The sequence below is a fragment of the Coffea arabica genome, chromosome 11e (assembly GCF_036785885.1).
Source record: "Coffea arabica cultivar ET-39 chromosome 11e, Coffea Arabica ET-39 HiFi, whole genome shotgun sequence".
Classification (NCBI taxonomy): domain Eukaryota; kingdom Viridiplantae; phylum Streptophyta; class Magnoliopsida; order Gentianales; family Rubiaceae; genus Coffea; species Coffea arabica.
This window is the reverse complement of record NC_092331.1, coordinates 51680592-51704905: the sequence shown is the minus strand read 5'-3', so window position 1 is coordinate 51704905 and position 24314 is coordinate 51680592. Positions and strand designations below refer to the sequence as shown.

Here is a 24314-nt window from a genome sequence, read left to right as displayed (position 1 = left end):
AAATGTCGTCTTACAGTGTTATACATGCACTATTGATGTAACAACGACGTAGCCTAATTGTTAGCCTACAGCTATCCTTAACACTTTGTTCAGGTACATTGGCTATCTGTCGAATGCAGTGTCAGAATTCACGAGATGCATTATGTGTCAAATAAGAAAACACGTATACCAACATGCATGTACCATACGTACAGGAAGTGGAGGCACAGAGAGTTTTGTTATTTGTAGACTGCATTGTTTGCTTAATTTATTTTATATATATTTTTTGCTTTTACCGAAAAAAGTTTAGACCAAGAGAAGGTTATACTATTTTAAAGTTTTTTTTAAGTGAAAGGTTTTGAATTCATAACTTTTTATTTATAATTTTTCTTATTTTGTCATTCAATTCAATTCTAAAATTAGAAAATGCTGCCGACGTATATTCAGTAACTTACAGTGATTTTTACAGAACATCTATCAATGAGAGGGGAGGGATGGGTTGGATGGTATTGGGGGAGGGAGTGTAAGCAAGAGATCTCGGATTCGAGTCCTTCTGCTTACACTTAAAAAAAAAGAATTAAAAAAAAAGAACATCTATCAATGAGAGATTATTGACAACGAGACTCGAGCTGAACTTCTTTCAGACAAGATGAACAAGTCAATCAACTCCATTTAGTGTTTGCTTAATTTCGCTTAGGGATAGACAGTCAGTTTCTCAGTACAACAGTTTTTTCCGTTTGATGTCATGTAGATATATGTCTCGGTCGTATGTGTCTATTTTAATCATTTAAGATATACAAGTCAATTTTTTGTACCTAAATATTTGTGGCCTGAAAGCTATTAGCGCAGTGACGGAGCTAGGATTTTTTTTTTGGGGGGGCCAAAATTTTTTCCTAATAAAATTATCTTAATATATTATGTTCAAAATAATTTCCTTCTATTTAAATATATGACATCTAAAAATATCAAATATTAAATTTAATTATAAAGGTATGTCTATTCATAAATATATGGTACAGTCATAACAAAAATTAACAAAAAAGATAACTTTTGATTAAATATCTTATAATATCACAAACCATCCAATTTGCACATTATGAGAAGATGCTCTCCAATATGTCACCTATGCAATATATATATATATATATATATATATATATATAGAACCTTGTAATATAAATGTAACTATTTTCAATTAAAAAAAGATAAAAGTTATGTTAGCATACTTTGAAATTTCAACATCTTTTCTTAGAAGTAAATTGAGCTCTACGCTCTTTCATAGAACTAAATTCATCTATGTTTGAATCACTACTAAATTTTTCAGCAACTTCCTTTTCTATATACACAGTTAGACAATCATTCAAGAAATTATCTTCCATCTTATTTTGGAACTTTGTCTTGATTATTTTCATAATTGAAAATGCCCACTCTGAAGTTGCAGTTGATACAGGAAGAGTAAGAACAAGTCTAATCAATCTATCAATAACAGGATATATCACTGATTTTCTTGTATTCACCAAGCCTTGACATAACTCATTAATACCAGATCATTCTTGCAATTCAGGATGATTTGGAATGTCGAGTTCAAAATGTTGAAGTTCTATTCTTAGACGTACTAGTTCTTGCTCCATAAAATCATTCGGATAGAACTTCTCTGCAAGTTTACAAATATCATCAATCTTGAACAGCATAAATCCATTTCTAGGATCTAAAGCAGTGCTCAAAATAAGCAATTCCACGGTATAATCATTAAACCTGCTATGTAACTCTTGCAATTGATAATCAATTGTTGCAAGAAATATATCCACTCGATAATAATGCTCCACACTAATCTCATCATAATGACTTCGAGATCTACCACGTCTTGCAATATATTGAGCATTCATACATGGGATATCAATTTGATGTTGCTCACAAAATAATTTAACTTTCACCAAGAAATCATCCCATCCCAAATCTCGAAAATTCTTCAGTAGCTTTGTTGTGCTTGAGACAAGATGCATTGCATTCAAAATATTTTGAGATCTATGTTGTAATGCTATACAAAGAAGATGAGTAATTTCCATAATGTCTTTCATAAGATGCAAAGTGAAAACAAACTGAAAGGATAACAACTGATTCAAAGCAAAATTTGCATCTCCACGTTAAGAGTATGAACCTCCATCTACTGCAATGTTACTTAAAACCACACAAGTAGCATTGAACATTTTCAGTAAACTAGAAATAGAATCTAAATGAGAACCCCAACGAGTATCTCCAGCTCGTTTTAAAGTACCAATTTGATTAAGCTCCCTTCCAGTTTCAAGTTCACCATTAGCAATCTTAGTAACAACTTCAATTGCTTGAGCCTCCTTTAATTCATCATTATGTTTGTTAGATGCAGTAATAATGTTGATAATGAAAACTAAATTGGAGAAGAATTGGTGAACAAGCTACTTCTCTAGAAACTGCTACTAAAGCAAGTTGAAGCCTATGAGCCAAACAATGAATGTAATAGGCATATGGACATTCATGGCAAATTAAAGCTTGCAAGCCATTCCATTCAAAGATGACTATATATATATATATATATATATATATATATATATATATCAACTCTCATAATATAAATTAAAATTAAAAAAATTTAGGGGGGGCCAATTTTATTTTACACACATATTACGTATTATGAATTAAAATTCTCAAAACTTAGGGGGCCATGGCCCCCCTCTGCCCCCCTGGCGCCATCCGACAAAATCTGAACTTCATGCCACCACTTCCTGCATGGACACGAAAGCGGCACGTGCTTTTTCTATCTAGCACATGTTTTAAGTCATTTGATAGTTTAGTTTTGATTGTTCATTTGATAGATTCGTTTAAATTATTATTTTTGGAGTTTTTATAAAAAAAATATTATAATAATTTGATATATATAAAGTAAAAAGTGATCAAAAAATATATTCATAAAAAATATAAAAAATTTTCTCAAAGAACTGCAATGTGAACAATATCATCATTTTTATCATTCTTGATCCAACAAATATCAACTTAAAGCCAAATTACTTGGTGATATAAAGCTGAGTCTCCCTTTGAAGACCACATTATGAGTTCTCAACTCCCGCCTAAAGCTTGAGGCCCTTTGGCCGTTTGTTCCAATAGGTTGATACCCTTGGAAAAACAGTTTTGATGCTTATTTTGTCACAACTCATAAAGAACAATTGCCGACATCCTCCACCTCAAACCCTCCCCCCTCTCCTTCTTACCATTTAGGTACTTATTGTCCACAGATTAATTTGGTCAACGTGTAAGCCTTAATGTCGAGTAGTCTTCTATGCTAAATGCATGCTTCAAGTAACTATGCCATCTTACCGTACGAGTTAATTGGGGAAATCTTACTTGATTGGACATTTTATACATAATACTAGTTTTTTTGCCCTGACGCTGTGCGTCAGGTAGCTGGAATTTCTTAATTTCGTATAATGGGTATTAGTCTGGAAAATTGGAGTGTGAGAGGAGTAATTAATGTACTACAATAGGATTTGTTAGATGTAGTGGCCAAAACGAGAAGAAATTGGTGAGTGCCTAAGTGTTCCCATGGAAGAGAGCCTCGCAGTCAGCAGTGAATTTTCAGCAAAACTATTACGTTGGGTAGGTACGAAAGAGTTGTTTAGTCGGTAAGAAAAGCAAGGAAAGTTAGGTTGTGGTGGTGCTTTGTAGAGTAATTAATTTACTACAATAGGATTTGTTAGATATATTGTTTGTGTATGTGCATGGGGAATGGAAATATTGATGAATAGATTTAGTGATAATCTTCATTATGAATCAAAAGTTTTAATACAAGTAAAAAGAGTGCTAAAATGATGGAAGCACCTCAGAAGTGGCATTGCAAGGTTTTCAATACGGGTGCCAATTTTTTTCAAATTTTGTAATTTTCTATTGTAAGGCATAGGAGTATAGGATAAAAAGATAACTTTATAGAAGAAATAGGTAACGTATCATTTGCTAAAATGGTAGATGCGATAGAATATTTTCAAACAAGAACTGCCAAAATGAAAGGAAATTGGTGACCTCTAAAGCAGGGGCGGAGGGAAGGGGGGGCCAGGGGGGCAACCGCCCCCCCTCCAGTTGTTAAAAAAAAATTTCTAAGTAAAACAATTTTTATTATTATGTTTTGCCCCCCTAAAAATTGATCAAAAAATTCACTTTGCCCCCCCAAGTTTCTAATCTTGTGATATATATGTTCACGTTATTTTTTTTGTAAATATATTTTACTTTCATTGCTATAGACTCGCCTCCTCCAAAGTTAATTCCTAGTTTCGCCACTGCTCTAAAGTGTTTCCATTCAAGATCTCCAGGTGAACAGAAGTGAATTTCTAGCAAAACTATGATATGAAGTAGGCAGCCAAGAATTGTTCAGTCGGTAAGAAAAGCAGGTAAAGGAAAGTTTGGCTGTGGCGGTGGTTGGTACTGGCATTAGCCAGGTGTTGTTTACATGCTTTTGTAGTGTTTGGTTTGTAGTTTACATGAGTAGGATTGCTACCTGTTTTTCATGCGTTAATTGTGTCAGGAAAGGTTTGCCAAGTAGCGTTGCTTTTCTTTGTACGTGGCCAATTTCTTGCTACTATATATATGGATCATTGTTTTTTGAGAGTGTATATGTGTGATATATTTTTAGTTTGTTAGGTAGCAATTTATATTTGCAAAGTGCGCTTTTTTTAGTTGAATGGAGTCGCAGTGTGTTAGTGTTCTTGCATTGAATGATCGAGTTCGAGGATGGATTGCTAAATTAGTTGTTGTAGAAAAGAGTAGATTTCAGCGAGTACGGAATTGCAGCCGAATGTTTTTCCGAGTTGTTTTTGCCGATGCTTCTGTAAGTGTTTGTTAGATTTGTTTTGTAAGTTTTATTGCATTTTTGTTTTGTTGATATAGATAATAGTTGTTTTTTTCTTTTTCAGGGCGATACAATTCAAGGAGTGACATATTTATCTGATCTGGATGCTATGGACTGTGCATTGGAGTTGCATGGAACATATTATATTCAAAATGCTACTATACAGCGTTTGCGTAGTCAACGAATGCAGATTGGGATGGTTCCATACGAGATTGTTATATCACATAATACTGTGATTAATCGCGTTTCACCTGAGCATGTGCTATCGGTTGAAAATTTCTATGAGTTAACTCGTTTTTGCGATTTGGATTCTTTAACAGCTAATCCAGATGCAAGAATAAGTATAAGTTCTTTTTTTGGTTTTTTGGTTTTGGTGTATTAGTAAGTTTAAGTGTTATTAATGCGAATATACACTAATTTGTCATTTTGATGTTATAGCTTTGCTTGGAGTAGTTGTTTATGCTGGTCCGGCAACATTTTATGCCATTGGAGATAGACATGTTTGTTTGCAAGAGTTTATTATTTTGAATGAAGAGTATGTTATTAGTTTTTGTATGGTCAATTAATATAGTTACAGTTATATTTTTTAAAAATGCGTTTGTCTAATTTTAGTGTGTATATAATTTTGGCAGGAGGATACCAATAGTGTTTTCAGTATGGGATGATTATTTTGACAGTGATGGTATGCATTTAGTTGAACTCGTTGGCGAGCAACCAATTGTTATGATTTGTCGTCCGCGTATCAGTCGTCTTCATGGTATATGGGTTTGATTTTAGCTTTGTACTATTTATTTATGGTTATGTTTAAAATTTTGTTAATGTAGGTTTTTTTTTTTCCTTTGCAGGTCTTTCTATCGGAACTCAGGCAATTACAATTATTATGTATAATCCTAATTTGTTTGTGGCTCATCAGCTAAGGCATTGGTATGATACATTTGTTGGCGATGCTGGCTTTTGAGCAACGAAAATCAAGTATCTTTGGCATTGCCTGTGGTTTAGGCTGATCCGTAGTTTTGGTGTGTCATGTTATTATGGTTATTTCATTCGTGTTGGTGTTATAATTGCTAGTATTGAAGAGTAGTTTTGACATAGCCAGGGTTTTGGTGTTAGTATTATAATTTGTAGTATCTAAGAGTGCTTTGTGTATAGTTGTAGTTTTGGTATTGTTGAAGATAAGTTTGCTTTTCTAAGAAATAGTTTTCAGCGAACTATTTGATTGTTTTTATAAGGAAATTTTAGACATTTTCTTGTGGTAGTTTGCTTAACGTTTATGTGGCTATAACTGAATTATGCTGGTGTGGTATGACTGCGTATAAGAATAAGAAATCAAAGTACAGAATAAGGAATCAAAATCTAGGCAGTGTATGTGCGAATTTGAGTAGGAACAGAATAAGTAGTTATATCTTATATATATTTTATTTACAAGAGTAAGATATTTTCAAAAGTGGTTCTGCTAAACTAAGTGCTTTTATATGTACATACTATGTCTTAGATACAAAAGACGTCGAAGCAGGTCATACATTAGTCATATGCAATGCTGCTGTGACTGGTTATATATACAGTGTCGATAGTAGGGTTGAGCAAAAATGATAGAAGGTGTGATGGGTCAAATGGCAAGGCTGAGCAAAAATGATAGAAGTGGTGTTGGGTGAGATATTTAAAAGGTGCTGAGGTCTTTATGGCTTTGCACGTTTGTTGCTGGCTTCCTCAGCTGCCTCAGAGGGGTATTTTCGTATTGCTTCTTGCTTAGTTGAGGCAATTTGTTCATCGTTGATGGTATCGATTGGTGGCTGATGTGTAGGTTTTTGGGATGTGCTTGGGCTGGCCAAGTTGGTCGCAGTTGCAATCTGAGGATTAGTGTTATCAGGAGTTAGATGAGTAGTGTTTGAGGTAGGAGGGATTGCTAGATAAGCAACAACACTGTATCGTGCGGGCTGAAGTATATCTGATGGTCGAATAGTATTTCGTAACTGGACATAGAAGTGGGTATCTTGTAAGTTATTATTGATTTGTTGGATGTTGATATGCTCATGTATCTTTTGCATATTGATGATTTGTTCGGCCGGCATTTGAAGAAGAGACTCTGCATATTTGTCTTCAATTAATGCTGATAAAATGCTTGTGCCGTCAAAGAGCTGAATTTCAAAACGAAGCCTGTCATTGCACCAAATTGTTAAGTTAAGCTTAATATTAGAATACTAAGAAAATTCAATTGTAATTGATAAAGCACAGATATTAAATGCGAACCTGGGTAATGGTTTTTGGTAAGTGATATGGCAGTAAAAACATTTGAATTCTGTATCAATATCAGCTCCTGTTGGTTTTGAGCAATCAGGCTTTGGACAACTCAAGTAGTAAAAGCGCGTGTTTGTTATTGAGATACGAATCTGAGCTTTTATCCAAAATGGCCTGGTCTGTGGTTTCATACCATATATGTTAGATAATGGCGATTTTATCTGGAAATGATTAATAATAGAATGATTGACACTTACATGTTCAGCCATCGTGGGAATTGTTGCTATTTCTCGTAGTTGTGCAGCAGTTGGTGGATGGATAATTTGATTTGTTTTTTCATATAGCCTTTCCTTGATTATTGTTTGTATGTAGCAGCTATTTTCCTTCATCCTGTATACAAGCTGAGCTTATGAATTTTGTTCATGTGAGTAGTATGTAATTTAAAGTAATGGAATTACCAGTTTCTCAGAGCTGTAGCTTGGGGGATTTCTGGATTGAACAATATGATAGTGGTTGCCTGGGTTCCCAAAGAAATTGCTGCAAGTAAATGTAAATAATAATGTAGATTATAAACACGTGTGATAACTGCATGTAATTGCAAGTTTTTTTTCGAAGATAATATGCTTACTGTGATAGGAGTTCACTTTTGGTCTAGCCAATAAGATGATAGGCTGCTGAGGTACCATGGCTTTTAACTGCGATCCTTCCACAGATAAGAATTCTTCCCACATTGTAAAAGTCATCGGTTGTTTTCTGTATATATAAAGCTGTAAATATTATGAATTGATCACATATAGTAAAGAATAATTTTCAGTTAGTATTGGTAAGTACTCTTCATTGACAACAGCAAATTCTTGGATTGGCACATATCGTTTTCCTCTTGGCACTAAGCGAGGAGGCAGTGCATGCACGACAGCACAGAGGATATCTGTGCATCAGAGATAAACTGTATTTAGACTGGATGTTTTTTAAAAGGCAGTGTAACACGTTAGACAAAGGTTATACTTATTCTTGCTGAATAATCGCCAATGTAATTATGCAGCTGTGTAAAGGATGTTAGTTCATAGCAATAATCAGAGGGCAGTGCATCCTGTGCTGAAACAGCTTGAATAAATGTTCTTTTAGAGATTGTCATCTGATATGGTGAAGATGCAAGATAAAATGGGATGCTTATTTTTGTGATCCAAGCATTGCCGATGTAGTAGGTGGAATAAAGCTGAAGAATTGGCTCGATATCTTGAATGTCTCTTTCGAAAATAGTTGCTTGGATGGTGTTTCTCTGCATTTTAAAATTGAAGATATGTAATGAGTGATTGTATGTATAAATGCTTATGCCGAATGAAAGATAATTTACTTGATTTGATATTCCTTACCATAGCATCAGCAAACACTAATTTCTGGTATGGCCTTCCATCTTCTTTGCTATAACGAATTGCGCTCTTTTCTATCACGATGAGCTTAGCAAACCAATTGGAATTTGTATCTGTCAACTCTGGTATTAGAACGCATTTTTTTTCCATGTCGATACTGAAAACACAGGAAGCAAAGTAAAATTAAGTAATAAGTAAGAAGCTTCTGTCTAAAGTATTTATATAAATTGAAGATGTTAAATGCTTCTATATATCAGTGTATGAAACAAGGGCAACGAAATATATCAAGTATTTGATTAACAGAGAAAAGATCTTATGTAAGATGCATGCAAAGGACTTAGTTTTACTTAGAACAGTTTTTTTGGATGCACTGTAAAGATAGCTAAGAGTGAAGTTACCTGGATAGATCGAAGAGCAAAGATTCAAAAGCACAAGAAGCAGTTTGATAGTCTCTGCGAGTTAATAAGATGTATCTATTGAAATAGAATTGATTTATATATACAATGAGTAAGAGTAGTCGAGTGAGTGATACGCGATAGTAACTTAAAACTGGTATGGATTTGGTCTGATACATTGTGAATGGGAGACAGCATGTGATTGCATGTGATTAGAAGGTGCCAGAGAAACGGTGTAATCATTGAAACCATGCATACCAAATAGAGATTACATGTTACACCTAGCAATTAGTTTTTACGCGTGGCATGCAGTAAAATTAGAAAGAAGCATGACACATTACAAAGGACATCTGGATATGGCTTTCATCATACAGGTAGCATTATAGAAGACACAGGTGTTTAACTCTGATATATTGTTGAAGTTTCTGAGTTGATAAACTGGTATGTTGCTATGTGATGAATTAAGTTTTTTCCTTGCGTTTTGGAATAAGTGAATTAGCTGTGTAAAAGTATCTTTGCCAGTGCGTTGTTTATCTAAGCAAAACTGAATAATTAACATGATACTTAATGTAAGAGAAGTGGAATGCATCAGAAAGGTTTTCGTTTTTAAAGTATCTATTTTGTGATTTTGAGTTTTATGTTTCTGCAGTTAAAGCAATGCATTAGCATAGTTATTATTAATATCAGATCAAACGCCAAGTCACTGAATATTTCTTTTGTAATTTTGTGAGTTCTGTAGTTATTTACTTTTAATATTGTAAAACAATGAGAGAACGAGATAAGACACTAAAACAAGCTTACATCTGGTCTGCATTTTATTTACTCATTAAAGGCCACATAGATGAAGCGCAACGGTAGATAGTTTTCTCAATTAACATTTAATTTGAAGTAGAATTTGCAGTCCATGGAGCTTGAATACCATCCTCAGATGAAGACAGATTAGCTGATATATTGACATGTTGGTGTTGGTTAGCTAGATGAGGAGTTGGGCTATATTCTTCACTATTTGATACAGAAGCTATAGTATTTTTTCTACTATCTTTGGTTTGCAGATGACTGATCAGTTTCGTCATAGTAGCAATACCTGGATCATTTTGTCTTCTACCTTTAGCGCTAAGGTTCTGTGTCGTATTGTTTCTCGAGAACAATCTCTCTTTCCAACCTCTTGTGCTCTTGGTAATAGACATTCTGTACATTTAACAATGAATTTAGCAAAGATCAGTTAAAAGATTGTTATGAAACTAATTAGTAGTTGTCGCTAGCACATAGCAAAGTTCTGTTCTACTTCATTGATATTGCACTAAACCGTGATTTTAATGATTGAGAGAAAGATTGCAAATCTGATGGTCCAGCTCTGTGTTGACTGCTAGAGCAGGACTGATTACGAGACCTTTTAAAAGAAGATAATTTGATATCCGAATAAAAAGAAAAGGAGGAGATAAAATCATAGTCTTAATTATTACTTTTACATTTTATTGTTAAACAATGAGAGAATGCGGTTAGACACTAAAATAGGCTTTTATCTGGTTTGCACTTTATCTAGGAAGTGAAGAAGAATAAACTAATGCAGAATGTCTAATATTTTTGCAATTTCAGCAAAATGCCTATATAGTTACACAGGCATGTGTATATTGGAATCTAAAAACATCTCTATTAGCCGCTTCTTATTGTTCCTTTGTTTCATGAAGTTCAAAGAACTACGTTAACATTGTACATTAACTCATGGAAGATCCACTACTGAAAAATGTTACTTTTAAGCTCTTTGATTGCAGATGATATGTTTTTTTACTCAAGCAGTAACTATTATTATGTTAGTGGATCTTAGCTTTATTGCTTATTAATGAAATGCTTAGTTTGAAGAAGAAGAACATTGTTCCATATCAGCCAATACTTTTGCAGTTGTCTAACATTATTCAGGCAAATTACAATCATGAACCTAATGATTGAATAGCTTTAGGGGCCTGGTGTCCGTCAACCTGATGAGTTTCTCCTGATTAGTGGAGATATGGTGGAAGTAGCATCGATGTCGATAAAGGGAGTTTTTGATTTCTCTAGCCAAATATAGATGGGGAAGGAAACAAACTGTGAGTAGTTCTTCACCAAATTCTGGATCCTGGTTGGCTCTATGCAAATCTCAAGCTAATCATTTGCGTGAACTACAAGTTTAACAATATGTTATCTCTGTAATCAGTTGATACATGTTGTACCCATAAGCATCGTGTATATTGACAGTCATTTTCATTTATTGAAAATCGAGATCAGAGTTGTATAAAGATTCATACAGCAATATAATGTTCTAGTTTCTTTTTTTTTTTTTGAAAGTTAAATAGTTCCGTCTATGCTTCTCAGGAGTCCTGATTCTTAACTACTTGATTCATTGATATCTGATAGAATTTGACAAGAATACATATCTCTGGGCCAAAGTATGCCTAAATTGTAAGCACATTTGTGTTACATGTGTTGAGGTCACCAGGAGCAATGAACGTTCTTAGTGCATTGTAAATCATTGCAAGGCAAATAGATAAAGAAAATAGCAAGAGTTGGACTAAAAACTTATTCAAGGACAAAAAAACTCTGAACTAACTTTTCAATAGAATACTACAGTATGGTGTTACTTTTTTCTAACAATTATATCAAAACCTGCAATCCAAAAGGAAGTATTTCTAGCTCAGGTCTTTTGCTTTCTGGATTGAGCTAGTGTTACTGAATAATGATTAGGTTCCACAGGACTACCACAAGGATTGGGCACTCAGGTCACAATTTACAAAGCTCAGTACCAATTGGCCATTTCTTGTTCAACTGTCCCTTCCTTAGTTACTCTACCTTCTGGTGGTCTGCTTTATTTGCTCATCCTCTTTTATATTCTAGAAATGATGTGAACTGGATATAGATGACTTGTTGCAAGGTTTTGAATAGGTAACTCGGCATTTAGATCACGTTTAAATTCAAAACAAAAGCATCATCTTTCTAAAAAATGGAGTGAAATTTCATAACCAAATTGCAGCAACTTCTTTTTCAACACCATGCTGGGTTGTCCTTTTTTTTCTTCTGTATTTGGTGAATTTTCTTTCTGATTGTCTTCCATTCTTGCCAAACGAGAGGAATTGGAATGTTACAGAATGTTTTGGAAGCCCTGCAGCATGCCCCTCGATGTCTAAACCTTAAACACAATAAAGGCTTCGCAATTCACATAGGGGTTAAAATCCTTTCTCTAGAGTTCAACATAGGAATTCTTATAAAACAGCAGGAATAGAAAAGGATGCAACTTTCAACCAGCTAAAGCCATTTGCTTAGAGGCATTTCAGTTTAAAATGAATCTATAAGTTCATCTTTGGTCATCCGGATTCCAGTATTTCTTGAACAGGAGAAAACTGATCCAGGCTCCTGTTCTTACAACATATTGTCAGTCATATGCTACCTCTATGAAGATATAGGGCGAAATTAAATGTAGATAGGATTCAGGAGGTTTTTCCATGTGTTAGAGAAACAGAACATGCAGATGAGTTTGCAAATTCTAAACATGTGGTATTTGGGAATTTAGACCCGAGTGACATCAACTCTTTTTTGGAGGCTTCAGTGAATATGGAATTTAAACATAACTTAATAATTTCAGTTACTTGTTTCATGCTGATATGAACATCAGTCAAAGAATTTGAGCACCTGATTTACCTAGGTAAATCCCTATTAGTGAAAAAATTAGCAGATGTTTATGAATTATTAAATGCAATATTTATCATAAGTCCAAAGTCAATCCCTCACCATTTTGATTTCCTCTAAAGCTGTTTCCATAAGATGTTACCAGGCATACTTAAAGAGTAGTTATCCTTTAATCTTGCACCATAAGCTCAATTGAAATTGGAAAAATCATCTGATAGCAACTACATTTTGGACATTACCATGACAAAATTAATCTAGAGAGGGATTTAGACTAACAAAAACAAAGACAATCAAAATAGGTTATATCCTTTTCCCAGATCTTTTATCAAAATTAAAAGCTAGTATTGAAAATGTAAGCTAGACAAAGAACAACCTTTAAGCAGCAACTATCTTAGGAGTGCTTCTAGACGCCGACCATGATGTGGCTGCAATCTTTGTCGTCAAAAACCACCCCGCCTTGTCAGGTACCTCGTGGAATGGAGTATTCAGTTCCTTCAGACGTGACTCAAAAACACCTGCTAGACTTTTCTCTGAATATTTATGTTTTCCATGACCAGTGCTGATCCCAAGCAGTGAAGGCAGCTCCTCCTCACTTTCAAGGGACTCTTTAAATGTAAAGACCATTGGGTTGGGCTTCTAGATTGTATATCAGTATAAATCTCAAGTTTAAGGCCGAGGTGTAGCAGTTCACAAGCTTTCTCGAAGACATCAATCTTGATACAAAGATCAATTAAACAGTTGCAATATGCTTTTCTAACATCAGAATCAACTTGATGAAAGAGTTTGCCAGTTGTCGAAGAAAAACTTCTTTGTGGCTGTAAAGACTGTGAACAATCAACTCCAACAGGCGACTAACCTGCAATTTGTCCAGAGTTATCAACTTTCAATACTCATATACAATCTCCAAAGTTAACAAACCAAGCTACACTCAAACAGAGACCCATCAGACAATCGAATACAGAGTTGTCCAAACAACTTACCAATTGAGTTGCTATCAAGACCAATAATCAAATCTTTAAAATTGATTCAATTTTTTCTGGAGTCCAAGAATCAATATTCTCTTAAACAAACTAATAAATTTCTATGTGCAACACTGCCTGGCATGGTAAAATTTAAACTTTCATATAATTTCAATCAATTCATACTTGGTTGTGTAAAATGAAAGAAAACCCACATTCGAAAATCCAAAAAAAAAACTTTACGTCAAAAAGGAATAACAATCAAATTGAGAAAGATAAGTAGGGGAAAAAACTACGTCAACCTAGTATTCAAAGTACAGGGCCAGACATTTGATGAAGTTCCTGGTTTTGGGTTTAGCATAGAATATATTCTTCATTCATGCATGAAACTTGGAAATTCCAAATCTTAAAAAAGAAAGCAGTGAGGAGGTATAAATAAGATAAATCTGAAATCGAAATTTACATAAAGAGTTAGACAACATACCTTATTGTATGTAAACATGAACCACTGGCAGGAACTCATTAATCATTCATGACTGCAGATATGATCTGGTTGTACACTACATTTTTTGTAAGATTTGTTATTTTGGAAAATAGATTTGGAGGTCGTATTAATACTTTGACATTACTTGATGCTCTGCCACGTGATAATGCTACATATAATTGGCCGTGGGAGAAAACAGGTTCTTTTAGATATAGACCAACATAATCCAATGTTTGTCCTTGTGCTTTATTAATCGTCATTGCAAAACAAAGCCTTAGAGGGAACTGTGTTCTTTTAAAAGGGGTTGAACAGAAATCATCATCAGAACTTTGCAAAGGAATTCGAGGAATGAAAACATGCTTACCTCTAAAAGAGCCACAAGCAATCTCTGCGTGTATTACGTTGTTTCCAAATTCTTTGCATACGAGTCGGGTGCCATTAGATAGGCCTTCAGCAGGGTTAATATTTCGAATCAACATGACAGGACAATTAATTTTTAATATCAGCCTGTGAAGAGGCAAGCTCTTAGGCGTTAATGAATTCAAAAAATCTTCTGTCTCTGATTGATGGCATGACTCAAGGATTTCATCATGGCTTAGATATACCTGTTCTGTACCTGGAAATTTAGCAATGATTTTGTTATTAATTTCAAATACAAAATCATTTCTTGTCATTAAAATTGCATGGTTAACAATAGAATCTGGACAATGAGCAAAAGCACATAAATCTGGAAATACTGCAGCAATCAACGCATCAACTGATGAATCGTCATCGACAAATACCAGATTCATTCCTTCAGGTATACGCACCTCATCATTTTTATTTGTTGCTTCAGTACCGTTGCCAATTCGAAGAAGGTAATCAGAGAAATGAGGATCTAACTAAGCTCGCATATTTTGTGATAGTTTTAGTTTTATGAGGTACGGCCAAATAGGAGACTTTACTAAGCTAGCATTGACAATTTCTTCTTTACACCCTTTGGTGATCACTGGTAATGTTTGTCGGAAATCACCACCAAAAACAATGATCTTACCACCAAATATGGCATCTTTATTCATGATATCTTTTAATGATTCATCAAATTTTTCTATTGAGCTACGCTTTGCCATGCTTGCTTCATCCCAAATAATTACTTTTGCATCTCTTATTAACTTAGCAATAGCACTTTGCTTTCCAATATTGCAAATTGCTGTATCACTATCTTGTAATGGGATTTTAAACCTCGAATGTGCTGTACGGCCACCAGGTAAAATTGAAGCTGCAACTCCAGATGTTGCAGTTGCTAGTGCTATGCATCCTTTTGATCGTATTGCTGCAAGGAGAGCTCTGTATAAGAAAGTTTTTCCAGTTCCACCTGGACCATCTAAGAAAAATGCACATGAGATATTATTGTCAATGGCATGCATAATCTTGTCAAATGCTGATTTCTGGTCCAAGTTTAACTGATGCAATGCACGAAGATCTTCGTCAGATACTACTATGCTTCTTTCAACATCAATTTCCTTAGTGCTTAAATCTTGCGAAAGCTGTTCAACTTGAATATCAGTTAAATTATAATCAGCAATATTTTTTCCCATGGATCGAAGACACGAATCAATTAATTGGAGCACTCGTATTTGTACAAAGTGTGGTTCAAGTGATGTACTATGTCGAATATCTTCAGATAAGAAATCTTCATATTTCAACCATAACTCTCGTGGATTTGTAGGAGTACAATAAGCTAATATAGATGCGAATAATTGTCGAAGAGAACTTGGCATCTGGTATGCAGAAGCTTCCTGTAAGCAAAGTTCAGCAGCATTGTCAGAATGCAATAGGCCAAGTAAATTTGCAGCTTCTTTAAATGTTTGACATACGTATCCATTGACAACCTTTAGATCTTGGAAAGAAGTAGGCTTCCTAACATGCATTAACAACATTCTGAGATAGTATCGCTCCCCTTCAGTAGGGCGAGCAGTTAAAATACGACCAATAACTTCTCCTCTTTTTCGTCTACTCCAATATTTTGATTGTGCATTCCAAGTAAAATACTCAGGAAACTCTATATATAAACAATTCAAATGCTTGGCGTATTCATCATAACAATTCATGCTAAAGAATTCTGTAAGCATTGTCTGTGAGGAACATGGATTGCTGATTACATTTTGCAACGATTGGTTTTCATCAAATGTAACTGATTGCTTATTCTCCAAATGAAGTTGCAAAGAAATTACTGATGGATGTACCTCATTTAAGTCAAATGCATAGATTCTCCACATTGCTTCAGGGGGAGAGACCCATCTTGCACAAACAAAATTTTTTATTTCATCAACAATTTCATTAGGCCCCGTATTAGTCAACTGATATAGAATTTTATCATGGCCTTTATAGATGTATTTATATATATATTTGACAGCTCGAATTGTTGAACAAATTTCTACATTTATATGACAATTAAATTTAGACAGTAAATAGGGATTGTATGGTATTACCCATCGATTATCAAGAGGATGTCCACGAACAGTTACTGATTGCTGAAAATCTCGTCGTCGATAAACAGGGTAGGAGTTGTGACTGTGGCGAGTGGCTTCTGTAAACTCCTTAGGATAATTATCCTTGCATCCAATGTGTTGTTTCATGCATGGGCAACTTGGATTCATAGCACCACAAGGACCATGCATCATATGTTTGACAACGAGTTCATAAAGATAAGGATGCTGCCTAGCATCTGGCAACTCAGCACACACTATGCGATCGTATGATTCAGGAGAGTACATCTTCCATCCTTGTTTCAGAATTATCAAGAAATGAGCATGAGGCAAACCTCTTTTCTGGAACTCAATCACATATGTATAAGCTGCTACTTTTCCAAATATGTTCTTTTTCAGAAGTTCATCTTTCAGTTGTTGAAGCTTTGCACGAAAAACTCGAGATATTAAATCTGGTCTATTCTCAACTTTATCAGTTGGCAAAAGCATTTTTTTAATCTCAGGCCAATTCTTGTTGCAGGTCATCGTCAAAAAGATATCCGGTTTTCCATATCTTTGAACCAAAGACATAGCATCCATATATCGTCGTCGCATATCTCGAGGGCCACCAATGAACGAAGCTGGTAGAAAAATACGTTTACCAATACTTGATGATGATGATTCACCGCTAGAAATACTATCAACTATGCCTTGATAAATCTCTGTCCGAAGTTGAGCCTGTTTGCTTCTTCCTCTGTGGAAATCTAATCTGATTGACTCAATCTTGACATAGACATCGACTACATATTGCTGTAGTAATCTCCCTATATGTAATAACATTGACCGGTCAGCATCTCGGATCTGCAATTTGTAGCAATAATACTCACGACATGAAACTGTGTTGCGCTTTCTTTTTCTTTGGTTAATAGCTGAAACAAACAGATAATGATACTTATATTATCTATTGATAAAGATAATAGATTACGTAAGATTAGTATATATCATAAGGAAATATAATATTCATAGGTTAACGATGGTATATAAAAACGATTATTCGCAATACCTCTATTTTCTGCATCAATGATATCAGTTGCCATCGTTGCTGTAGTTGTAGCTATAATAGTTTCTCCCTCACAAGTCACTGATGTAATGTTGCTCTTATTTGGATGACGGATTTTTTCAATCCCTGGATGCCAACCTGGCTCTCCATTTGCAAAGATAAGAGGGTATTGCAACGAATCATGACAAGCAAAATAATGCTTGACAATCTGCGTTTGACCATTCTTTCCATAAATTTGTATGTGTTTAGAGTTGACATGTTCAGAATTTGTGCTCTCGGTCCAAACAGCTCCTACTTGCGACACAGTAGGTTTATTGAAAACTCGTTGATCTACAGCAGGCGTGGTGTCAAGTACAATCTTATAATCATCTATGCCTGGCAAATCTTGTAATCCTCGGAAAAATGCAGAGTAAGGATTAATCTTTAAGATTTTCTCAAGCTTAGTCACCAGTGTTTCTTGAAATCTACTTGAGATTGAGAGCCGCTGCGTTGTTTCATGGTCAGTGTCAACAAAGTAAAGTTGCAAGTTCCGTGGCTTCTCACCATTCTCTGGAATAAGTGGATTAATATAATGATACATTTGTCCCTGGATTCGAAATGTATAAACTCCATTGTAGTTTGCAGCCAAAGATTTATCAGGATGGATACCAATCGAAGTGAATGCAAACATGTTATTATAGCTTCTAACACATCTGCGAAACTCAGCAGCCTCATCAGAGTCTTCTATATATAATAGCATAAGTTCTCTCGGCATCTCAGTAGATAATAGTTGTACCTCACCGGAGGCACAGCAAAAACCAGGCGGTTCCTGATGAAATCGTTTTGCATGACAATACGGACAACTTGGAACATCAGGCAATACAGCAGGTTCTGTAGCTATTGTAGCTAATGGATCAGTTATAGCTGGTTTTCTAGACCGACGTTGCCTACGCAATGATGGTTCACCAACATCTAAATTAGTTGATGAAACCTCGTTAGCACCATCAGCAATAGACGCACAGACATTTTCTTCATTTTCCTGCAAACCAGCCAAAGCATACTTAAGGACGATGAATTCAGTGTGCCTAAATCAGCCAATCTGACTTATAATAGACAAAAATTAATATCTCACCCACTGGTTAGTCTAGTCGTAGTACATGCTTAGATAAAACCACCGGTAATATAAGTAGTCTAACATTTATTGCAAGGGGTCTAAACAACAATCTTATTGCATGAAAGATGCTCAAAATAAGCACAAACATACGGTTGGAAATTGCTCTGCATTACTGAGCAATACTGCAGGCTCTGTAATTATTGTGTTCAATGGATTAGTCATAGAACGTCTTGTACGTCGACGTCGCCTATGCAAAGATGATTCACCGGCATCTGAATTAGTTGTCGGAACCTCGCGAGCACCATTACCAGTAGACCTAGATACATCTCCTTGATTTTCCTTTAAAACACCCAAAGCATAGTTAAAGATTGTGAGTTTAGTATGCTTAACTAAGTCAAACTCGTTTGTTTTACCAAAGTGCATGCTTAGGCGAAACCACTGTTAACATAAATAATTTAACATTTATTCCAAAAAATTTAAACAACAATTTATATTGCATGAGACATGCTCAAAATAAGCACAGACATACAGCTTGAAGGTGCTCTGCATTGTTCTCTGCAAATGGCAATATTGAGCCTGAACCCAATGAAGATTCAATGACACCCATATTTGGCTGATTCACAGCATTTGAGTCATGTATATTAAAAGCTGTGACAGCTAATGTACACACTCCTAATGGCGCATCATTCTTTGTCTCACGCCGAGCAGCAGCACGTTGCTCGCGGCTCCTTCGATTTTTCTCAGCACGAGCCTCTTCCAAACTTCCATATACTCTATTTCGACCCATTCTGAAAGCATATTATACACAGCTGAAGCGGAAACCAAACAAACGTCTAAAATGAACCATACAAAAGAACCACAGCAACAAAAATGAATTTCCAGCGAAGCCTGGGGAGCCAAAGCAACTGTAATTACACAAGAGATTGGGAAACCAAACATACAGGTGAGATGAAATCTTACATATATAAAGCGTCAATAGGAAACTTTAGAAAACTTTCCACGGCATTTCTTAAGCTGCTAAACAAAACTAAGAAGAAGAACAGAACCTAAGAAGAAGAAAAAAAGCTAGGAGAAAAGAAAGGATATAGCTGACCGACCAACCGCCCACTAACTAATAGTAATTGCTGACTATCAAAATGGAGAGCCACATGGACAAAGCAAAGCTACAATTGAGGAGAGTCAGCAGACAAAAGCAAAATGCCCAGCAAAGCTACAATGCAAGAGAGCCAGCAGACAAAAGCAAAATGCACTGCCACCCATCAGCAAAAGACCAAACCAACCGCCCACTAACTAATAGTAATTGCTGACTATCAAAATGGAGAGCCACGCGGACAAAGCAAAGCTACAATTGAGGAGAGTCAGCAGACAAAAGCAAAATGGCCAGCAAAGCTACAATGCAAGAGAGCCAGCGGATAAAAGCATTGCCACTAAATGGGAAAAGACCAAAGAGCCCCTCAAAGCCACAAGAATCACGCGATAACCGGCTCATTTTTCACTGTTCACAAGCCTATCCACGCTTTATATATGTAAGATTTAAGAACTTTTCCCTATTTCTTCTTTTCTCCAACTTCTCTTTACTTTTTTTTTTCATCTTCTCAGTAGGCCTTCCTCTTTGGGAGGAAGACTACCATTGTCTGCCTCCCATATATTTTGTTTTATTGCGTTTTTCAATTAAGTTTTTCATAAGTTTTCGTATTTCTTAATGAGAGTCCTTTGTATCTTTGTTTCTTCTAGGGATTCTTAACAAGAATTTTTTGTTTCTCCTAGAAGTTTCAAGTGGGACTTTTCTGTTTTTATCCTCATTTTATTGTTTGGTCCAAATTTACTTCATATCTGATTGCCAAATCTGTAATTTTTTTAGATTTTAAATCTATCTCGACAGATCTTATCATCATTATTGGAATTTCAAGTCGTTGATTAGAAGATCTACTATTGGAATATGTATAGGAAAGAGTTGCAGCAATTTATCTTATTAGAAGGTCATTTAAAAAATTCTTGTATTTTTCAGTTCGGTTCAAAATCATTCAAATCTACTGTATCTGTTATTGAATTGCACATTTGTTATTTCAAGTGTCTGTTTAGCCAACTACTAGGGCAGAGATGTAAATCAAATCGTGTTGAACAATTTCTAATGATCCATTAATGAATTTTGCTTTTTATACAAAAAAAATAGGGAAAATCTTACTTGGTATGAATGAGATGTCCGACAATTAATTCAACCAAATAAATATTGTATAGATGATTTGCACAACATGTTAATTTACATGCAAATTTCAGCAAACAACCACACCAAATACTATATTCTTCCAACTTAATCACACATTAGCCACACTAACATTAGTACTGTTATTTTATTAAACAAATATTCTGACTTATGTTACTGTTACACTATCCACTCTTGAAATCTTATGCCTCAGGTCACCTACCCCTGTAGTATCCTATAATTTAAGAGGCATAATTCAACAGTACAAAAGCCCAAGGAAGAACTTTAACGTAGTATTAACACTTCTACATACTTTCAAACAATTCCTGCTACTTCTTCCTAATGTGAGATATCATAAAGCTAAGTGCAAAATACAAAAAAAAAAAAAAAAAAAAAACTCCTTGTAGTTAAGCGTTTGTACACTTTACCTCTTTGTGATTTAGAAACACGTAATATATCTCATCATGGATGTAATCAAAGTAGAATTGTTTCCTATTAGATTTTAACAGCCAAACGAGAATAGTCAAACTTTTCAAATAAAATTATGTTAAGATTATAAAATTACCCTTCAATATTGATGTTAACATAATATTCTAAATAAAAATTGTGGTAAAACTACACGCATAGAAAATGTTGAGGTAAACATGGAAATTCAGTAAAAAGCTTATGCTTCACCCTCAACATGATTTGTTAGACTACGACCAACGCGATTTGTTCTTCCCCTTTTCTAGTTTTTAATCCTTCATTGCAACTTTTCTTTTCATGTATTGTCAAAGACTTCCCCTTTTCTTTAAGCTTCTTGTGCAACTGAAAGAAAGAAAGTTGGAATAGCGGCAACAACGGATAGCTTCTTGCGCCACCACTGTCGCCGTCGTCCAGTTGTAGAATTTCATCAATTGTAGAGCTTCTAGTCCGTTTTCTGCATGGATCATGATTCCGTCATTGAATTTATCAAAAAGATGATCGGAGGCCAGTTAAACGATCCAAAAACTGCCCCAAAGAACGTCAAGTTAAAACAAAAACGACGACCCGCAAAGATCAAGTTTTGAACTTGTATGCAGCTTATGGTATGACACAGGTTGTTCAGAAAGTAAACACATTTGAAATATTCGGGAAAAGTTAGTTTTAGTATTATCATACAACAAATTTTCATTTCATGGTCCATCTCAGACATGTCTCCGTTAAATCTTCTAAGTCTGATTGAAAGACGGAAAAGAAAATATACATACTCAGTGATTAGCACATTGATAACCGGATTGGAGGAGGGATGGAATGGATAGTATGGAGGATTGGAGCTATGTTTTCAGACTCGGATCGGGCATCGACTCGGTCGCCCTCAGGGGTCAAGGGTCAATGGATTCGATCAGGTTTGATCGGGGTTGAACCAGATGACGTCATAAATAAAAATTATTTAAAAATTAAAATATTATATGTAAACATCCGGTTTTTAAAATATTGTATGTAAAAATCAAATAGCAATTTATATTATTCAATGAACATTAACAAGTTTATAATTAAAATTATGAATTTGATTAAAAAATAACACCAAACTTTAGGACTATATTTATAAAGTATGAAATATTTGAGATATATTAATAATTTGTAACAACTTAGGAGCCAAAACATAATATTCAAATTGCTTTGACCTTTCAAAAAAAAAATTTGGGCGGCAGGACTTAGTGGCTGAGGTCTCCAACTCTGCTGCACATGTCATGTCAGATCCCTGCTTCAATTAAGAAGGCCCCATTATATCTTTCCATCGGGCCCACCAAGATCCCACCGCTGGTTTGTAAGAAAAAAGAGCAAAAAAAGAAGGCTTTGTATCAAATCGGTTCATCCGGTTTGCCGGTCAAATCCGGTCAAATCCGGTTTTTGACCGGGTTTGACCGAGTTTTAAACATCCGGTTTTTTAAAGCAACTCGGACTGGACACTTGGCCGGTTTTAAAAACACAGGATTGGAGCACACGGGATCCTCAATGCCACTTTTCCAGTGGCAATTCAGTGCCACTTCTATATTTATGTCAAGTGTCCTGTTTATTTAATTTATCATGTGTTATTTATTTAAATTTCTTCTACCATCACATGATAAGTGAGATTGATACTGGATTTGATACAGAGTAGTGGCATAGAAAATCCCAACTGGGATTGGAGGAGGGATGAATTGGATAGTATGAGGGAAGAAGTGTAAATGAGAAATTTCAAATTTGAAAACTCCCACTTTTATCCATATATATATAGACACATACACAACCGGATTTGGCTAATGGCTATCCAATGAGTACTCTAGGGTTACTTGCCCAGTTTAGCAACTTGTAGAGAAATGATAAAAAGAAAGATATCTCTGTACGCACTAGAAAAATCTTCCTTTAATGAATTTGACAAGCGTTGGGTTTACATGAATAAGTAAAAAAAAAATTAGTTTTATTAGTCAAATAGTATTAATTTGGATGGTACGGAGAGAATATAACTGAGAGGTCCCAGATTCGAGACTTTTCACTTACGTTAATATATATATATATATATATATATATATTGACAATAAAAGTTGGTTAATGACCATCCAATGAGCACCTTGAGGCCTTAGCTTTTAGTTTTTTGTTAAAATATTATTAATTTGAGACAGTATTCAAATGTTACAGGTGCAATTGGTGGAAATTAGGTGTACTTACATGAAATGACGCCAATATACAGAATCACTTCTTTTCTTCTCTACCTCTCCATTTTTCCAACTTCTGTCTACCTCTTTTCCGCTTCTCAAAGGCCTCTTTCTTGGGGAAGAGACCACACTATGGTCTCTCTCTTATGAATTTTCTTTTATTTTGTTTTTCTAATAAAGTGTCTCTTAATTTTTCTTAGTGAGAACTTTCTGTTTTTCCTAGAGATTTCTAGTGAAAATTTTCTATTCTCTAGGGGTTCATGTAGAGATTTTTGTATTTTTCTTATTTTGTTATTATATTTGAATTTATTTCAAATTTGGTTATTGGATCTAATTTTTTTGGATTTTGGATTTATTTCAACAGATCTCATTATCATCGTTGGAGTTTAAAGTTGTTTATTAGTAGATTTGGCGATTGCAACATGCACAAAAATGAGTTGCAGCAATTTATCCTATTATAAGTCAATTTTGAAATTTCTTGCATTTTCAAGATCTATTTTAAATTTTTTCAGATCTATTGTATCTATTGAATTACATATATGTAATTTTTAGTGCATGTTTAACCTACCATTAATACAGTGATGTAAATCAAATCATATTGAAAGATTTTCAGTAATTCGTTGATGAAGTCTTCTTTTTATATGTATGCAAAAAATGTACTTACGTTCATCCACCGAGTACCTTCAGAAAAATCCACTATAAAGTTTGCTGTACATTAGGTTTACTTATGCGTGCCCACAGGAAACCGTTAGAAAAATCCATTGCAAAAACCTTGTTAAGTCTTTTATGAAGCCATTTTATTTTCCAAAATGAACTTTAATTTTTAAGGTAAAAAGCAAAAGTAAGGAAGTTACGAGATTTTGGCAATACAAGTTTGAATCAGCGCAAGTGGTAGCAACAGTAAT

The 24314-nt window shown here is 34.8% G+C and overlaps 4 protein-coding genes across 10 annotated transcripts; 1 reads left to right on the top strand and 3 right to left on the bottom strand.

The window, feature by feature from the left end:
* Nucleotides 1–1526: 1526 nt before the first annotated feature.
* LOC113718464 (uncharacterized) lies at nucleotides 1527–1982 on the bottom strand. Its single transcript, XM_027243366.1, has one exon. The coding sequence runs from the start codon at nucleotides 1980–1982 to the stop codon at nucleotides 1527–1529; it is 456 nt and encodes a 151-aa protein (XP_027099167.1).
* Nucleotides 1983–4649: 2667 nt separating this feature from the next.
* On the top strand, nucleotides 4650–5807 carry LOC113718463 (replication protein A 70 kDa DNA-binding subunit B-like). The gene is made up of 5 exons (XM_027243365.2): nucleotides 4650–4828; nucleotides 4914–5190; nucleotides 5288–5384; nucleotides 5482–5606; nucleotides 5695–5807. The coding sequence occupies exons 1-5, from the start codon at nucleotides 4682–4684 to the stop codon at nucleotides 5805–5807; spliced, it is 759 nt and encodes a 252-aa protein (XP_027099166.1). The 5' UTR covers nucleotides 4650–4681.
* A 477-nt stretch (nucleotides 5808–6284) lies between these two features.
* On the bottom strand, nucleotides 6285–9063 carry LOC140021629 (replication protein A 70 kDa DNA-binding subunit D-like). The gene is made up of 9 exons (XM_072072901.1): nucleotides 8853–9063; nucleotides 8458–8611; nucleotides 8090–8363; nucleotides 7916–8012; nucleotides 7713–7837; nucleotides 7543–7621; nucleotides 7342–7474; nucleotides 7097–7263; nucleotides 6285–7003 (listed from the first exon to the last, which is right to left on the bottom strand). Exons 1-9 carry the CDS (start codon nucleotides 9026–9028, stop codon nucleotides 6526–6528), a joined length of 1683 nt encoding a protein of 560 aa, XP_071929002.1. The 5' UTR covers nucleotides 9029–9063; the 3' UTR covers nucleotides 6285–6525.
* Nucleotides 9064–12814: 3751 nt separating this feature from the next.
* Nucleotides 12815–20007, bottom strand: LOC113718462 (uncharacterized). 7 transcript variants are annotated; one of them, XM_072072820.1, is made up of 7 exons: nucleotides 19510–20007; nucleotides 19079–19437; nucleotides 18700–18888; nucleotides 17460–18474; nucleotides 15595–17325; nucleotides 14314–15261; nucleotides 12815–13362 (listed from the first exon to the last, which is right to left on the bottom strand). In XM_072072820.1, the coding sequence occupies exons 2-6, from the start codon at nucleotides 19334–19336 to the stop codon at nucleotides 14831–14833; spliced, it is 3624 nt and encodes a 1207-aa protein (XP_071928921.1). In that variant the 5' UTR covers nucleotides 19337–19437; nucleotides 19510–20007; the 3' UTR covers nucleotides 12815–13362; nucleotides 14314–14830. The 7 variants fall into 7 exon arrangements, with proteins under 7 accessions (XP_071928921.1, XP_071928920.1, XP_071928924.1 ...); XM_072072819.1 differs by having other exon boundaries at nucleotides 19079–19337; nucleotides 19510–20004; XM_072072823.1 differs by having other exon boundaries at nucleotides 15595–15727; nucleotides 16175–17325; nucleotides 19079–20002.
* Nucleotides 20008–24314: the final 4307 nt, after the last annotated feature.

Bases quoted from the DNA above. Each gene is read 5' to 3' on its own strand.
- LOC140021629 (XM_072072901.1), bottom strand. From the start codon at position 9,028: ATGTATCAGACCAAATCCATACCAGTTTTAAGTTACTATCGCGTATCA. The intron at 7,838-7,915 runs GTACTTACCAAT...TTATATATACAG, and splicing joins TTTGCTGTTGTCAATGAAGA to AAAACAACCGATGACTTTTA. The intron at 7,004-7,096 runs GTTCGCATTTAA...GTGCAATGACAG, and splicing joins TACCAAAAACCATTACCCAG to GCTTCGTTTTGAAATTCAGC.
- LOC113718464 (XM_027243366.1), bottom strand. From the start codon at position 1,982: ATGCATCTTGTCTCAAGCACAACAAAGCTACTGAAGAATTTTCGAGAT.
- LOC113718463 (XM_027243365.2), top strand. From the start codon at position 4,682: ATGGAGTCGCAGTGTGTTAGTGTTCTTGCATTGAATGATCGAGTTCGA. The intron at 5,191-5,287 runs GTATAAGTTCTT...TTGATGTTATAG, and splicing joins TAATCCAGATGCAAGAATAA to CTTTGCTTGGAGTAGTTGTT. The intron at 5,385-5,481 runs GTATGTTATTAG...TAATTTTGGCAG, and splicing joins TTTATTATTTTGAATGAAGA to GAGGATACCAATAGTGTTTT.
- LOC113718462 (XM_072072820.1), bottom strand. From the start codon at position 19,336: ATGGGTCGAAATAGAGTATATGGAAGTTTGGAAGAGGCTCGTGCTGAG. The intron at 18,889-19,078 runs GTATGTCTGTGC...GGTGTTTTAAAG, and splicing joins ATGCAGAGCACCTTCAAGCT to GAAAATCAAGGAGATGTATC. The intron at 17,326-17,459 runs GTATTGCGAATA...TGTTTGTTTCAG, and splicing joins CATTGATGCAGAAAATAGAG to CTATTAACCAAAGAAAAAGA.